At 37.4% G+C, this 16,774-nt stretch overlaps 1 protein-coding gene across 1 annotated transcript; it reads right to left on the bottom strand.

Moving 5' to 3' along the window:
* Window positions 1–1,865: 1,865 nt before the first annotated feature.
* Window positions 1,866–16,074, bottom strand: WDCP (WD repeat and coiled coil containing). Its single transcript, XM_069008636.1, has 3 exons — window positions 14,155–16,074; window positions 5,243–5,363; window positions 1,866–2,032 (listed from the first exon to the last, which is right to left on the bottom strand). Exons 1-3 carry the CDS (start codon window positions 16,072–16,074, stop codon window positions 1,866–1,868), a joined length of 2,208 nt encoding a protein of 735 aa, XP_068864737.1.
* Window positions 16,075–16,774: the final 700 nt, after the last annotated feature.

Here is a 16,774-nt window from a genome sequence, read left to right on the forward strand (position 1 = left end):
GTCTTCCCTCACCATGCTATGTCTGTGAACCTCTGTGTTACTTATTTGATTTCAGTGATTTGTGCTGATTTCAGTGAAGGAAAGCATGACTTAAACCAAATTTTTAAAGCAGTAGTAATACAAATACCCATTTGAACACAATTCTAATGCAAAGAAGCAGGAAATCCAATTAACCCAGTAACTATAAAGTAACTGATGTCTTTAATACTTAGAAAGCCATATTTATTTGTTGTTTGGAGATGTTTTTTACAATCAGGAATGCTTCTTGAGGCTGCTTAAAGAGAACTTTGCAAACAAGGTAGTACAAATATACACCACTGTATTGCATGCCTGTGGTTGTAGGTGATTTAGAATGATGATTCCTTTGTCCCTGGGAGGATACTTGCATGAAGAAGACATTTAATTCAATGAAATTAAACTGTTTGCTTATTTCAAGATTTGAAACTTATGAGATTCCTGGCTGCATCACTGGAATGGTACTAATGCCAAACCTCCAAATCCACTAAAGTCCTTCAGAGTGTAGATCTACTGTCTCGATCCCACCTTCATAGGGGGTGAAGTATTGTAACTGGATTTTAGTATCTGTGCCCTATGAATGGGCTTGCCATGGTTCCCAGGAAGGGAAAAAGACTCCCCAGGAGTATTAACAAGACCCAAAATGCACGGTATGAAAAATAACTCCTAACAGTAACTTAAGTGTCCTTCCTTTTCTGTTTCCCTGGCTGTACAGGGTGAAGCAGGAATGCCTTTCCATGGTTCCAGCAGTACAAAATGCCCTTGCACACATGGCTGCTTACTATACTTTATCCTTTGCATTTCAATGAGGAAAAGTTAGGAAGTTCATTCAGTTCTTCCCTTATGCCTATTTCTGTCACCATAATCACAACAGTTTAGTTTCCATGGATCTGCCTGCCTGACTCTCACCTGTATCTGTATTGCCTCTTGTCTCTGAGGGTGAGGTTCACCTGGCTAAATGTAAATGTTTGTGTTCAAACCAGTCCCCCTGCTTGCGTTTGCAGACAGTGGAAAGGAACAGGCACTTATTTACTTATTTAACAGGAATAGTTCACCATGATCAGTTTTTAGAAATCTCTGTTAGGGCATGAGTAATCTGCTGTAGAAGTGCTTTTCTGTTTTCTACTAATCACACAGGAGCGTAGATGAAAGGTTCACTGTAGCCACCTGCCTTTAGCCAAATGAAATTTACATTCAACTTCTTTGATCCTTAATTTATCTTGCAAGATTTTTTTCTTTCTCTTCTGTGTGCATGTATAAATCTACATGCTGTGTAAGACACTACAGGAGACAGTGATGCAGCCTTTTTAGTAATTGAACATTTTCATATAAAAATTAAGCATTTCTGAAAATGTTGCAGGTTTCCATGGGATCCAGCTGGAACAGAAAAGAGCTTGAAGCAATTTTCCTTTTTTTTTTCCCCCTTCCCTATCCTGGTTTTCCTTAATGAATATAAAGGCTCTTTAATTGTATTTTCTTTAGGTTTTATGTTGACTGTACACCTGCACCAGCTAGATTTGTTATTACTGCATGATTTTTAGCGTAATAGTGTTCCTCCAAGAACATTGTGACCTCAATCAAAGTAGACAATAGTCTCTCTGCTCCAGTCCAGGACAGCCATTAAAAACAGCAGCTGGGATCAACTTCACTGTAGGTCCAGTCCTTCAGAAGAAATGGTGAGGGTCCAGCCAACCTGAGGATGTAGCTATAGTGTAACCATGCCACAGATTTTACAGTTACAACACATAGAAAGTAGTGAAGAGAGCTTTCTACTCTCTCAGTGTCTGAGACCACAGAATGTCTCTGTATCATAGGAGAAAAGAAGGTCATTGGGGTTCTTTGTTCAGAAATTATGTCACTCTGCTTGGTGGTCGCATTGGGATGCTTTTTTTGTAGGAGTGACCTCCACAGACTTCTGAACTGTCAGTTCCATCCCTTATGATTATCTCTTGTGTGGCTTTGAATATTAATGGCACAAAGCCGTCCTTGTCTGCAGTGAGCACAATCCAAGAAGAGCCTACAAAAATTAAGCAAGAAAAAGAAAATGAGTGCACTGCTCTGGTTACATAAATATAGAAGCACATTTTTAAAAGTCAGCGAGCAGGCAGGGTTCTTTTTGTGCACTAAACCCTTATTACACTAATGACATTAAGGTCTGACAATCCATGCTCAACACACCTTTGTGCAAATGCAGTGAGGGGCTAAATGAAAGGTCTTGCAAGGTCTGAGGCATTTTGTCTCTTATTTAAAATTAAGTTCAAACACAAGGTGCATCTTTTCTAATTCTAATGAACTGTAAGTATCTTCATCTTCTGAAAACTCAGCCAGCCTTTCCCTGCTGACTTTTGTTCTAGTGACATCTAATTCTGTTTAGCCTTTTCACTCATCTGCTCTACCCAAATGATGAAGAGATTATAAAAACTGGAAAAGTTGGCAACAAAAATGATTGTGCCTTACTTGTTCTAGAAAGGAGTAGGGTTCTCCATCTCCTTTACTGTCAAACCAAGACTGTTTGGTATATTTTCAAATTAATGTAGAAAATAGAAGCAAATAGACCTTGAAGATGATTTACAAAAGATTATTTACAAAAGCTGCTACAGTAAAATTTCCTGTCTTTTAATTATTTATTGAATCTTCTCATAAAGAGAATGAACAAAATATGGATGACATTTTTAATCCTTCTTTTCTCTGAAAAAAAAAAAAAAGACAAGATTTAAAAACCAAAAGATATCAAAACCTTTTAGGTTCTCTTTCTGTATTGCATAGAAGTTGAAAATAAAACTCCCCCCACTTTGTTTTTTACTTTTCTTAGAAAATTGGCTTTAAAATGAAGTGCGCTTTTTTTTTTTTTTTTTTTTTTTTTTTTTTTTTTTTTTTTTTTTTGTGATTCATCTGGCTTTTTGGCTGGATATTGCTGGATATTTGGCTTCTTATAGAAAAGAGTGAATTCTCTATTTGTCTTTTGTTTTTCAGTTTGACACTTTATGGAAAAAAACAATCTGTGGCAACTAAAAAGCATTGTGGGAGCCCTTGTATGACACACTTTCCTTAGAGCATGTGATCCTGCCATTATTGATCGAGGCATTAGCTGGGATATGAGGGAAAGAAAGCCCTGGTAGGTTCTGTGTTGAGATTTTAAATTTTGGGATATAAAACTGTTTCTTAAATGGAATGTGAAAAAAGAAACTGTAGAAAATCCAAATGAACCATCCTTAATTTTTTTCAATCATAACAAAGCATGCTCCTGGGCAAGGTAAATATCCCCTTCTTAAACTACTTAAAAACCACTTTTCCAGGCTGGTTGTATGTTGTCATGTCACCTGTTACATCATAAGAAGATTGTCTTTCCAAACCATGAATCTTTTTTCTTCTGCTCTTAATACTTTCTTTCTAAATCTGGACAGACTTCAGATTCTATGAGCAGTGGGCCTGAAAGTGGAAGTTCTACTGTCCAAATGGATATTACATTGTTCGTCAAATTGATGAAGCATACTCCTGTGTCAGACTCTTGGGACTTCCTATTTTCATTCATGGAAATGTTGGAAATTCTCAGTGTCATTGGTAACCCTTGCTTTCAAGCATATCCCATGGAATATTTAAATGGAAAAGGTTTGTGCAGAGTATAGTACCCTTTTACTGTGAACAATTATTATGATGATGATGTACCAAAAAGAGAGACTCCTGTGTGCTGCTACCATGGGACTACACAACAGACTATATTTAGCACAGGTAATGGTATTACAGTCCTGGGCTTAAAGTGCAAACAATGAAGCCAAGCTCATTGCTCTTTGAAGATCTTAACAGCGTTGCTGTGGGCATGAATTTAGCTTACAGTTGTGAAGCTTTTCCCTCCAATCTATTAATGCTTAAGTGTTTACTCACAGTAAAAAAAGCCAGGCTGTTAGTATAATACAAGCATGCTCTTCATTACATCCCATTTAATTATATAGTATTAAATGATGGGAGTGATATTTTTAAACTTCACATTTAATATTTATGTCTTGTGTCAAAAGAAACTTTTAGGAATATAAGCAAATACCAGCCAGAACTGCATAAACAGCTACATGACTACTTCTGCTCCAAACCTTATAATTTTGCAGAATTTTAGTGAGTTTTAGAAAGATTCTTGTTTCAGTTTTTGCTGTAAGCAAACAAGCTCAATTTCAGAAAATGTGAGCAGAAAGAGGGATGCATTAGGATGATTGTGAGACATTATCTTATTGATATCTCTGAAGTCTAATACATGAAATTGAGGAGAGGTGTTTTGCTAATTAAATATTCAACTATTCTATAGAGCTGAAAATAGGTTTTCTGAGTCCCCTTGTTTATTATGGGCATTTCTTTCCAAAATCAAGAGCTGGAAATACAGGCCAAAAATGGTCTCCTCCTTGCCCTGCAGCGCTGCATCATGTTGCTGCAGAAGCCTGCTGGGAAGTAGCTCAGGCCTCAACAGCAGGTGGAGTGGATATATGCTTCCACTGCACTGCACAGTCAAGGATGATTCCTGACAAAAATATGGAACCTGCATATCCTTGTCTTCTGCAACAACCTCAGAAAGAGGATCATAGTAGACTGTGAAAAGTCACCAGAAGCATTATAAAGAAATGGCTAAAAAATGGCAGTGTCTGTGTTGCTGAGAAGGTGTCACACAAAACAGGCAGGGACAAGGCAATTCAGAGACCAGTCTGGGGCCAGGGTTCCCCCTGTGGCTTCTGTCCTTATGAGTTACTCAGTGGTGAGTGGTAAAAATGTGAGACTGGCAAATTGGAACATTAAGCTTCATTTTTAATCTTACATTAAAATAATCCCAAATGCTACTTGATACATAAATATATATCATATTCTGAGAGTGAATTTTTCTCCAGCCTACACTCTATTGCCAGGTCTGAGACATTCTTGTAAGGATGGGGGAAGCAAAATGCCGAAAGGTCTCAAAGAAGCCATTCTACTTCCAGGCAACACAATGTACTGATTATTTTCTCAGCCTTCCTTTGCAGAGGCACCTAACATATTACTCTGCTAATAGGTAGTTCTGCAGGTAGTTACTTAGCATTTATATGATTTCAAGAGACTCTGCTATATTTCAGACAAGGGAAAACACACACTTGCCAAAAAAAAGTTAGTTAGCTCAGTTTACTAAAGTCTGGGGTAATTATTCTACCACAAATGTCTCTTTTATGCTAAAAATCTCAGGTGAAACCAGATAGCAGAAATAAAAAGAACATACCATGTTTCATTTCAATAACGGGCAGATCAAACAGCTGCTGGACTAAACTCAAATGGATCTTGCCATCACAGAGGAGAACATCTTTTGTTTCTTCAGTAACTGATCCATTTGGAAAGCTTTTCTTCATATGCATGTATATCAAAGAAAAGATCTTGTTAATGGCTTAGACATTGAGCCTGAGTTATTATAACCATTCCTCTGCTCTTATTCCTTTAAGTTCTTTAGTTATTTTGCCTTTTGTCTGTCTTTCCTACAGTTCATAGATGACATCATCATGCAGGGCCATTCTAAGCACAATCTCACAGTTTCATGTGAGGAGGATGAAAATGCCTCTTTGGTTTTTGCTTTGTGAGTTTCTGCAGCTCAAAGCTGCCTCAGCCCTGTATGTGAACTGCCCTGGGGTGTGCATCTGTGCATCTGTGGGCCTCCCTGCCTGAAGCCAGTTAAGTGGAAGGCAATACCTGGAAAAATGTTGTTCCAGATGCTGCCAGAGTAAAAGAGTACTCTGCTCAGTTTCAGCAGTATGTGTGGGTGGGTTTGAGAGCCACTGGGCAGCTATTCCACCCTGGTAAAATAACCTCAGGGTTATTTTGGCACAGGAAGTATTGCTGAGAGACTGGACATAGCAACAGTCTCTCTGAAAAGCTGTCACAGCAAGGTAGGTTGGAAATCCTGTGACTTGCTTTGAGAAAGAGGGAATGTATGGATTTACAACCCTGGAATTTGCTCTGATATTCACTGAAAGAACACACTTGAATATAAAGGTGGCTTGTTTGTGCTTCATGAAATTTAGGTGGCCCTGAGAATCAACATCTTTGTGTTTCATCATTCTGGTTACTACAAGGTGCATGGACACAAAATAGTTGAACTGCTATTGTCATGAAGTGGATATATATGTGAATTTACATTTTCCCATCTGCTATCATTTGCAAGTCCTTTTAACATTGAAAACTTTCCAATGACTCAATGTCATTATGAAATAGATGTGAACGAGACATTTTCTTCTAAATAATATTGCTATACTTTGTCCTGTGAATTTCATTTTGTTCTTTCCATGCCTTCTCCCTGTGTAGCTCCATGTGTTATGTTTTGCTTTGTTTCTTTTTCTTTGGCATCTTTATGTTTTCAATACCCCCCGTTTTTACATATTTGTTATGTGAATAAACAGTCTATTTACCCAATTTCCTAGACCCTTCTGTTTTGTACATTCAAAAGGGATCCAAAGTAATATTTTAGAATGGGTTGAAAGGATCTCATCTATCCCAACTCCTCTTCTAGTCCTACCCTGTCTGTGTCTACTTCATACCCTTGAATCTTTCTTGCTAATGTAAAACTTACAGTTGAACGAATTCACAACTGCATCTTCTATTTGTGTGCACAGTAATCTAACCTTTGACTAAATAAATGTCTCTTGTAATGCTTGTCTTCACTTCTAATTGTGCTGTCTTTTGACAGTTGCTTTCTCAGTGAACGTGTGCTTCTTTGCTGTGTAACAACCTTTCTAAATAAATCCCTTTCACTTTTCTGTACACAGTATCTGTGCTGTCATGCAACCACATTGGATTCTGTAAATCAGAATGTCTGCTGTCTGTTGCAAAGGTCTTTTTCCCCACTCTGCTATGAATTGCTCATGCAGATAGTCTATGGCTGATTGCTACTTATTTATTTATTATGATTGATTTTATATGTAAGAAACATAAAAAACCCTTTCCATTAAAAACGTGAACTTTCCAACTTTCTAAGGTCTTCTTATCTTTTTCCACATTCAAAACGAGCATAAATTTGTTGCTGCATAATTAATAAAGGATATACCTAAGGAATGCATCAAGGAACTTTTATTTTCTTAGTCATAAACCTATAACAACTTTTTGTTACAGCTGTAACTATATAAGAGAACTTCTTTGTAAGTTTTAGGTATTTCCAAATTATGTAGTACTAAATTCTATTGAACCTAAACACACCTGAAACTCCATGGGCTGAATGTTTAGCAGTGAGCATGTGCTTTGCATAGGCATTGCAAAGATGCTCTGCCTGTGCAGGTATTTGTGCAAAGTTTTGTCATTGCTGCAGATTGTGGACTAGCACATCTAACAACTATTTAATTTTCCTGAGTTCAGTTTGAAATAGCAGAGTTTATTCAAACTGGAACTTCAATTAATGAATTATGGAAAAAAATGGACTGCAAATGAGACAGGCTCATTGCCTTGGCCTAAGTGGTCCATTTTTTCATGTAGATATGCTCCAACTCAAGAATTAATCAGAAAATAATCCAGCTCTGTTTCTCTTGACTTGAAATCAGTTGAATGGAAATGTACACTCAGGATGACTTTGTTCTAGTTTGTTTCCTAGTTAGCCTTGCACATTGTTACTGGAACAGCCACTGGAAATAGGAGACATTTTTGTATACACAAAACTGCATGACACCTATTTTTTATCCTAAACAGTTTTTCAGGAACAAACCTGAAAGATCAAGTCTTGGTTGCATCACTTTTGAGTGTTCATATGAGCTATTTTCTTTGTAATATACTTCTGTTTATAATGATAAATTTTATCATCTTATACATTTATTTTTGACTTTTTACAAATTTTCTCAGGTCAAGAATCTTACTCTGTTATAATCTTCTAATTATTTAGCCTTTTTGTTTAATGCTTAGTTTAAGTGATGATAATGTGCCTTCTCTTTGAGGAATGTGTTCACACACGTCACATCACAGATTAACTGATTTAAACCTGTACCTTCTTGTGAGGCAGGTAACTCTTAGTATCCCCTTTTTATAGATGATCATGCCATTACACAGGGAGCTTAAGAGATTTACTCAAGGTCATGGAAGTAATTTGTGACAGAGTTAGAGGTACAATTAAAAGCTTGCCTTAGTACTTCCCACTTTCATGCCTTAACCCAAAGACAATTTTTCTAGCCAAATCTAGATTTAATCCACCTCTTCCCAAAATCCACATCTGTTTTTGCTATGTTGTTATTTATCTCTAGTAGGAGTTAGAGAACTTGATATTTCTGGATTAAAATCCCATGTGTTAGTTGCTTTATCCTAGAACAAAGTTTATTGGTAGGCTAAGAACATGTTAATCACAGAAGAAACAAATATATTTCCACATACATGAGTGTATTTTTTCAGATTAAGTTTCTTTAGCCAACTTCCTGCAGCATGTCAAGTCCAACTCTCCTTCAACAAAAATCCAACAAAAAGGAATGGTCAACTCAATAATTGTTTTCCTTTACCCGTGTCAGCCTGCCCTGATCAGATTTTATAGCCTATAAAGGGTGTTCTGGGCAGCAGCCAGCCCATTGCAGCAGTGCCAAACTGTCTTTCAAAACCCACATTTTGGATTGCAAATATGTATGAGAAGAAAATAATTTACTAAGGCAAAAAGGATTCCTGGATGAGATGTTACACACTGTATGTCTGCACAATAAATGAGCATGCCTTCTCTCCCTTTTTTAACCCCACTGAGCAGTCTGCTGCAGCTGGTTCTGTCTCCTGACCTTTTCTTCATTCGTCTTGTATTTCCTAATGCACTGCCTACCCTCGCCTGCATGCTAAGGTCATCTGAAGGAACTTAAATTTAACAACTGATGAAAAAGTGAAGTAAATGAGAATGTGCTACCAATCAGAATTGTTTTACTGACACTGGGTTAGCGATCAGTTGAAGTCTGATTGTGTCTTTCCTAGACATATTCTTGGATGTCTAGGAATGTAAAATGTTTTTCAGATGAGACCTGCCAGCTGTGTGCCCAGCACTGCATTACCTGCTGAAGGATGTGCCTCACTAATGTGCCCACACACTGCCTTTGTTCTTTTCATAACAGTATTGTAGTTTGGATTCACAGTATTGTAGTTTGGATTCACAGTCATCTTGTAGTCATGTAACATGTACAAGCTTTTCTCATCCTTGGTTGTTTCCAGTTCATGAATATCCAGTTTAAAGCAGAAATTTCAGCTGTTAATCCTGAAATATATTACTATGCACTTTATATTAGTTCATTTGGTTCATTTCAATCCTATTTTTTTTTTTAATTCTAGATGTTAAATAATAGTAATCAATTTACAGGTGTAAAATCCTGATCCTTTACTGAAAATGTTACTGACTTTATGTCATATGCAGATTTTATAAGCATAACTCAGCAGATCATTAACGAAACTTTTAGATGAGCCTGAAAATCCATCATGAGAAAATCCACTAGAAATTTTTTTTCCATTTTCTTCTGTATTATTATAACTATTACTCTCTCCCTTGCAGCTAATTCCTTAACCATCTTATTTTTCTTCTCTTAATCCCTATTCTCTGCTGTTGAACAAATTATTTCCCCAGTGGCATGATTTCAAGTACTGTACTGAATTACAGATATTTTAAATATTCTTCATCTCCTTTGTGTTAATAATCTGCTCTTTTCTAAGGGAAAGGTATCAGGTTAGTACATGCATTGTACAGTGAATAGTGCTGTAGTTGTCTAGGATTCTGCTTTCATTCTTTTAAACCCTTGATTTCAACTCTCTGTGTTGTGCTCCACTGGTGATTTCAAGTTTGATACCTTAGTACCAAGCCTTAGTCAGCCTGCTTTTACCTTGCCCCCCATATTCATTGTGCAAGATAAGAAAAATCTAGTAAATTAGCTAGATGTGGGGGTTCCGTGCCAGAAGACAATGAAAAGATACTTAAACAGCTAAGGAAGAGAGAATTGAAGAGGAAGGAGAATTATGATTTACATTCAGAGTACTGTGTCTCATCGAGCCTTGTGCAGCATTGCCGCAGGTAGTGCTCATTAGGTTTGGCAGCTCGCACTGCTCCCCTTCCCTGTCATTATTTCTGCTGTTGCTGTGATTCCTGCTTGCTTTTTGGTAGATTCTGTTTTTGTGATGGTGGAGATACTTGTATCTTTCCTTTCCTTATGTGGGACATTCCAATCGCAACCTTAATTAACCTGGCAGAGAAGCATAAGCCTGTAAAATGTTTACGCTGGAAGAGATCTGAGGTGCTCAGAGGTGCTTAAATCCCAGAGCAGTTTGCATTTATAGGGCACAGCAGCATTCCAGGTGACGTGATGCTGGGATTTCTCTCCTCTTGGCTCCCTGTTAATAGTTCTGCAACTACTGTTTCAGGTGTACTGTCATCTAAGATATACCTTTTGTGCTTGTGCTTCCATGATCTTTATGTATGATCTTTACTTTCTTTGTGCAGTATGAAAACTTGGCTTCATTTTTGACATTGCATGTTCCTTTCCTTTTGCGTCTGCGTATCCAACAAACAAATCATCTGCTCTAACAAAAGGAATTGTGTCTCCTCTACAAACCCTGCTTGTCTGCTATTGATCAGTTTCAGAACTCTGTTGACAGAATTTGTTCATAACAAATTCTCAACCTTTGCTCAAAATGTTATCCATGCATTAATCACACTTCCTCTTGACGACTGCAGGTCTTTCTTTTACAGTCATCCTAAATCTCTTCCTTCTAAATTTCAGGATAGCTGACTAGTTTCTTACTCCAGGGAGCAGTCGTATCAGCTTCCTCTTCCATCATTTTCATGACTTAACTTTCTATGGCTCAACCCGAGTCAAAATTGCCCTTTGGATTTCAGAAAGGTTCATGGTCTTATTACAGCTCATCATTGCAGCCTGGTCTTCGCTCATTTTACTGTGCCCCCCTTATATTCCCCTTCTTTATGTCATGTATTTCTATCAGAACTTTACTGCCATATGTTTGGATCCTTTCTGTTCATCTCCCAGATATGTGTAAAAAAAGTTTGTTTATTTTATAGCTGACCTTGGCAATAAAGTTTCCCATAATAAATTGCATGAAGGTACTATAAAAGTACAAATTGACTTGTATACAATTATTGGTGAGTGCTAAGAAAAGAAAATCATTGTGACTAATTGCTAAAAAGATATTATTTCCTGTTTAATTATGCAATATATGCTCTCACTGATATAAACTTTTGACATGATACTGCTTGTGAGCAAAATGTAGGAGTTTAAAGATATTCTTCAGATTAAGATGAATCTTATTCCTCCTGGAGAGGTTTGCCTAAATGACTTTAATTTGAGATCCAGATTGGCTTTATTTCCACTGTAATTAGCTTTTGAATGAGAGTAGTTTAAATATTCTGCAGCTGTTTCCTTTCTGGGGGAAAAGGATAATAAAAGTATCTTTTTGCAATATGAAACAGAAAAAAATCTGTGACAGATCCTCTTCTTTTTTTTTTTTCTTTTTAAATAATATCTTCTTATTTCATTTGTCTGTCTGCCCTCCCACACTCCCCTGAATCACAAGCCTGTATGTGATGAAAGAGCAATAATATTTGCTTTTCAGGGTTGAATGATCAAGTTACCTCTGGTGGCTGAATGCTATTACACAAGTGATAGTGCAGTGACATTTCCAAAGTGTGAATGATCGTGGTTTTCTTCTATGGGTATGGGCTACAATGAATACAAATTCTGGTAGCACTGCATAGATGTGACTTCAGAGGAGTGACAGGCAGGTTTGCACTAACAGGATAAACAAAGGTTTTGAAGACTATTAAGTGAGCAGGCATTATGAATTATTAAGTAATAAATGTTTGTTTTCTTGTTTTAGTTTTCTAAGCAGAACAGGAAATACATATAAATATGTCAGTAACGCTTCTGCACAATAGTGTTCGTAATTGCTCGTTAATTATTGCTACAGTTTTATCTATTATATTTTAAAATTTCATTTTATTTTTTAAATGCATAAATATAGTTATGCAGTTCTGATCATCATATTCTTTAGTACCATATATTTCTCAATCAAGACTGAGCCTTTGCTGTGCTGGGGATTATACAGACACTTAAGAAGACATACACTTGGCACAAAGAGCTGGAAGATAATGGCCATATTATTGACTGGACTGCAGTGTTCCTAAAGCTGAGAATGTTTTCCACTGGCTGATATTTATATCATAAGGCAATAAAGCTATTTCCTGACTTTTTGCTCTGTGAACACAGAGTCTGGCTGAAACCCACAGCCCAGCTGGTCTCTGAGCTCACAGTGCACTAAACAGCTCCTGAAGGAGGAACAAGGTTCAGATGTCTGAATATAAACTAATCAAAACAACTATTTCTCTGAAAATTATTAGCTGCCTATGAAGCAAATATTTCCCTGTCTGTAGACCTTTTTGCCAAGTCTATTTTTCATTCTTTTTTGGCATCATGCTGTGATCCTGTTAGATTTCAGTAGAGGGGCTGAACTATGCAAGGCATTAGTTGAGACTTCCCCAGGAAAGCTGTGTGTGTGGGAAGGCATTAGTGGCACTTTTTCTGAGTCATTATAATGTGGTGCTAGCAGTGCTTGCTGCTGGCTTAATGTGAAACTAACCTGTTCAGATAAATAAGTCTTCCTTTCTAAACATAGTTTTTCTAGCAGTATTTTAGAAGCACTTAATTTTGTTGTTGTTGTTTCCAAAGAAAAATACAGGTTAACCAATTCTTACTTCTTGTGCAAGCAAACGTGCACAGTGACTTCAGATCTTAGATTAATGTTTCGTGTCACAAATAAAACTTCTCTTGGGAAAGGTTAATCCAATTGAATCCTAGAAATAGGGCTGCTTGCTAAATAAATAAGTTGATGTATGTTAAGAAATCAAAATTAATTTGAACATACTGGAGAACAGAAGGGCTTGCTTCTTGGCCAATAAAATCCTAAATTATTTAAAATAGACATGTTGCTTTTTCACCAGAATTTGTATAACATGTTCAAGTTAAATTACTGACTAATTCAGATCAAAAGCTTTGCTTTTATCTAGAGAACCCAACATACCAGAATCTGCTTAAATGACAAGTAAACAATTGCTAAAAAGTAATGAACATTATTGAATTGAGTCACCATTCCCTTAACGTGTGTTTAAGGAGGACTACTTAGATGTCTGTATGGATTCCTTTAAAATAAAAGGAAGTAAATTTTTTTGAGAAATAAACATTTCGGCATCATCACAATGCACTGTATTATTTTGACATAATGCTGCTTATGTTGCAGTAGATAAGAATGCATTTATAATTGGCATCTACATCCTGAAAGGGACACCAGTTTTATCACTACCATCAGCATATTCAAAAATCTGATCACTATAATGTTAGTATTCCTGTGAATAATATTGAGAATAATAGATAGAAATAATTACCCAACCTACATTCCTTAGTTGAAATTCTTATTGAAACCAGTAGGAAATTTGCCAAAAACAAGGGTAGATAGGAACATGATTTGACATTCTTATATTTATTTAATGAAATCATAATTAGATATTGATGGATTTTTTGTTGTTGTTTGGGGGTTTTTCTTCAGAAAATTTTAAGTGGTCATACGTGTTACAAATTGTGTATGTCCGATTCTGCAAAGAATAGTGATGGGAAATCAAAGTAGAAATAAGCCAAATTAATGTCATGTCCATTTAAATTGTCCATAAATTGAGATTCAATACTTCGTTTCAGTCTTTCTGTGAGTCCAGTATCTTCAGACTCTAGATTTGAGCTCAGGTTTAAATTTATTACATTTCTGGAGAGCTACTGTAGCCCCATATTCATCATCTTATCTCTTACTAAACTAAACTAAAATATAAGCTTTTTGTGGAATAACAGCCCTGGCTCTGTTCTCTCTGACAGATGCACACAAAATCAGCCAGTGTCCAAGACAATTGTGCATGATCAAAGAACAAGCAGACAAATCTCCCATGTGAAGTATCCTCTAAACTACCCATATTATCCTGAGTTACTGTTCCAATGACAAATTATAATTCCATTTTAGATTAAGCTTGATGCCAAATCTAGGTTACATTTCTCATGGGTTGATAAGAATAAACTGCATCCTCTTGATTTGAAGCTAAATAACTACAAGATTGTTTAAAATTTTGGTTCCTATGACAATATTTCTAAGCTGACAAGATGTTACCTGGTAAGTGACATGCACAACAGGCGGTTCCTGGGAGCATGGGTAGGCTAAAGATATCCTCCTCCCGTTCCTAGCAAAGTCCGTTATTTCAGAAAGACTCAGCTGTAACTCATTGAAACTGCCACAAAGTCTCTCTAAATTTCTAGATATGTGACTCATTCCCCTTTCACTTGGCAAATTGTTGTTTTTAGGATAATTTGATGTTTCTTGGATCAAATTGAACTGCACTTTAGGGGATGTTGGTCTGCTGGAAATCCTGCTAGGTGATCCAAAACCACGAAGAGACACTGAGCGATTTGTAGGTTCAGCATCCAATGTTTCCAAGGCCACCGAAGAGTCACCTGGGAGCCTTTTTTCATCCAGGTCACTCACACTTGATGAAGAGCTCTGCTCATAACTAGGGCTCTTTACTTCTTCAATGAGTCTTCTCCTGCCACTCGGAGATTGAATAACTGTTCTTCTTGGTATTAACAACTCCCTGCTTTGAGGTTGGTCTTCTGTGGCAAGATTCTCAAAGAATTTTCTTTTTCCAGGTATATTAATAGAGGATTCAAAATTATAAAACATATTCTGCTTAGTTTCAGGCAATGCTGAAGAGTTTTCTTCCAGCATCAATTCTTTAACCATAAGACGTATTATATACCTGTCTGAACTTGAAGATGGAATGAGATTAGGCTCAGGGAACCTCTGCTTGCCAATCAGAATCAATAAGAGTTTATCTGTTAAAAAGCATAGGCCCTTTGGTCTTTCATTTTTTTCCAGCTGGATTTGTTGAATGTGAGGCATACAGGAAGAGGTAACTGAATACACCAAAACAATATTAGAGGTATTAGAGGCTACTGCCACAATCTGAGCTCTAAGGTCAAAAGCCATTATATCAGGAACCAGAATACCTGGGATCGTGACTTTTCTGGTGGTCGTTACCTTCCTCTCAAAAGTCACCAAGATCAAGTGAGAAGAATCTTGACCATTTGCTGCTGCAGAGTCTTTGCGTTTCAGAGTAATGAGAGGACTGGGATCAGACCGACGGTGGTTTGCAAGGATATGGGTTAAATCCACAGGACCTGATGAAGAAGAGGCAAGTGAATCAACACCTGATCTATCTGAATCTATGGACTTTCTTCGTGTGTCCATGGAGTATTCCTCATCACCAAGCACCAGAGCAGCCTGTGAGATTAAAGAACCAGCTTCTGTACCAGAGGGCACATCAAATGCAATGCCGGCATTGAAACCACAGATATTATCTAAAGGAAGCTCAGTAGCTACAGCAATTTGGAAATCCAGTGTGGCTTCTATAGCGCAGATATAACCTCCCACATCAAAAACTGGGCAAAAGGAGCAGATATTTAGAGTTTTCTGAGCATTATCCCATATGTAGGAGTGCAGGGCACTGCCTATAGCAACTACTAAACGATTACCATCCTTAGTCCAGCAAGCACAGTGGATGAGTCCGCTGCTTTTGATCTCTGCCTTAACCCGGGTATTGTCAGTACGGACAGCATGCAAGACTGAAGCATCTCGTTTTGTAAGCACAGCCAAGACCTCCTTCTTTGGATGCCAGACACAGCCCTGAGAAAGCAGCGGAAATGGCTCACCAACTTCACAAGTCTGAGAAATCAAGGGCTTTTTCTCCTCTGCACTGCTGTAGACCAGCTGCCAAATGCTTACGTGCTTTTTGTGCTGAACAGCGAGCAGAGCTGGGGTGTCTGTAGAGCAACATGGGCCCCAGTAAAGCCCATGAACATGTTCAAATTGACCAACAATGCTGGAGTCTCCAAACTTCAGCTCTTCGTTTTGATAGTATAAGGTAGTCAGTATCACTTGCTTCCCATCTGTCCAGGCAATTCCATGCACAGGGTGGATAGCTTGATATAAAGCATTGAGGCCAGTTCTCAGCAGCTTTGCCTTTCCCAGATCCATTTTTTTAAGCTTTCTTTCTAATAGTGGTTGTTCCAAAGTAGAGAATCCATGGAATTCACTTGCAGATCACCATGAGAAAATTTTTTTCTCATGTCTCCTCTCCCTTCCTTTCCAGCATCAAGCTGTTTTTTCTGCTGATAATCCAAGAGTCTATATTGTGAACTCCTCAGTAGGCCCGCAGCTGCTCTTCTAAGTATAAATCCATGTCAAAGCTGCTTTGGCTATGTCTTTTCCTGGGAGGAGTTATCATCTTCATGTGATTGCTAGCAAGGTTTAACCAATTACTGTGCATTTTCGTAGAAGGCTATTTTTAACTCTTTGGTGCTGGGAATATATTTAAAAATAACACTAATACCTTGACCTTCAGTGAATGAAGGTCTTTACCAAAGAGAGAAATCATACGCTGGTAAGCCTAAGTATTAAGCTACAGCCTGAAATAATGACCTGACACTTCTTTCAGCCAGCCTTTGAAGGATGAAAGAAGATTTAAACATAACTGAGAACTGTACAAGGCAGATTGCAATCTCTGATGGGCAGCATCTTTCAAAGAGACAAGATCTGAAATAGCTATGAAAGGAAAGTAGAAAAGGGAAATCATGCTCTGTTCTGTCAATAGTTACAAGAGAATGAAGGAAAGTGAGATTTTAAAAAAAACAACACCCAAACTAAAAATCCCCAAGTACATAGTCTAGAAGCAAAG

The sequence above is a fragment of the Aphelocoma coerulescens genome, chromosome 3 (assembly GCF_041296385.1).
Source record: "Aphelocoma coerulescens isolate FSJ_1873_10779 chromosome 3, UR_Acoe_1.0, whole genome shotgun sequence".
Taxonomy (NCBI): domain Eukaryota; kingdom Metazoa; phylum Chordata; class Aves; order Passeriformes; family Corvidae; genus Aphelocoma; species Aphelocoma coerulescens.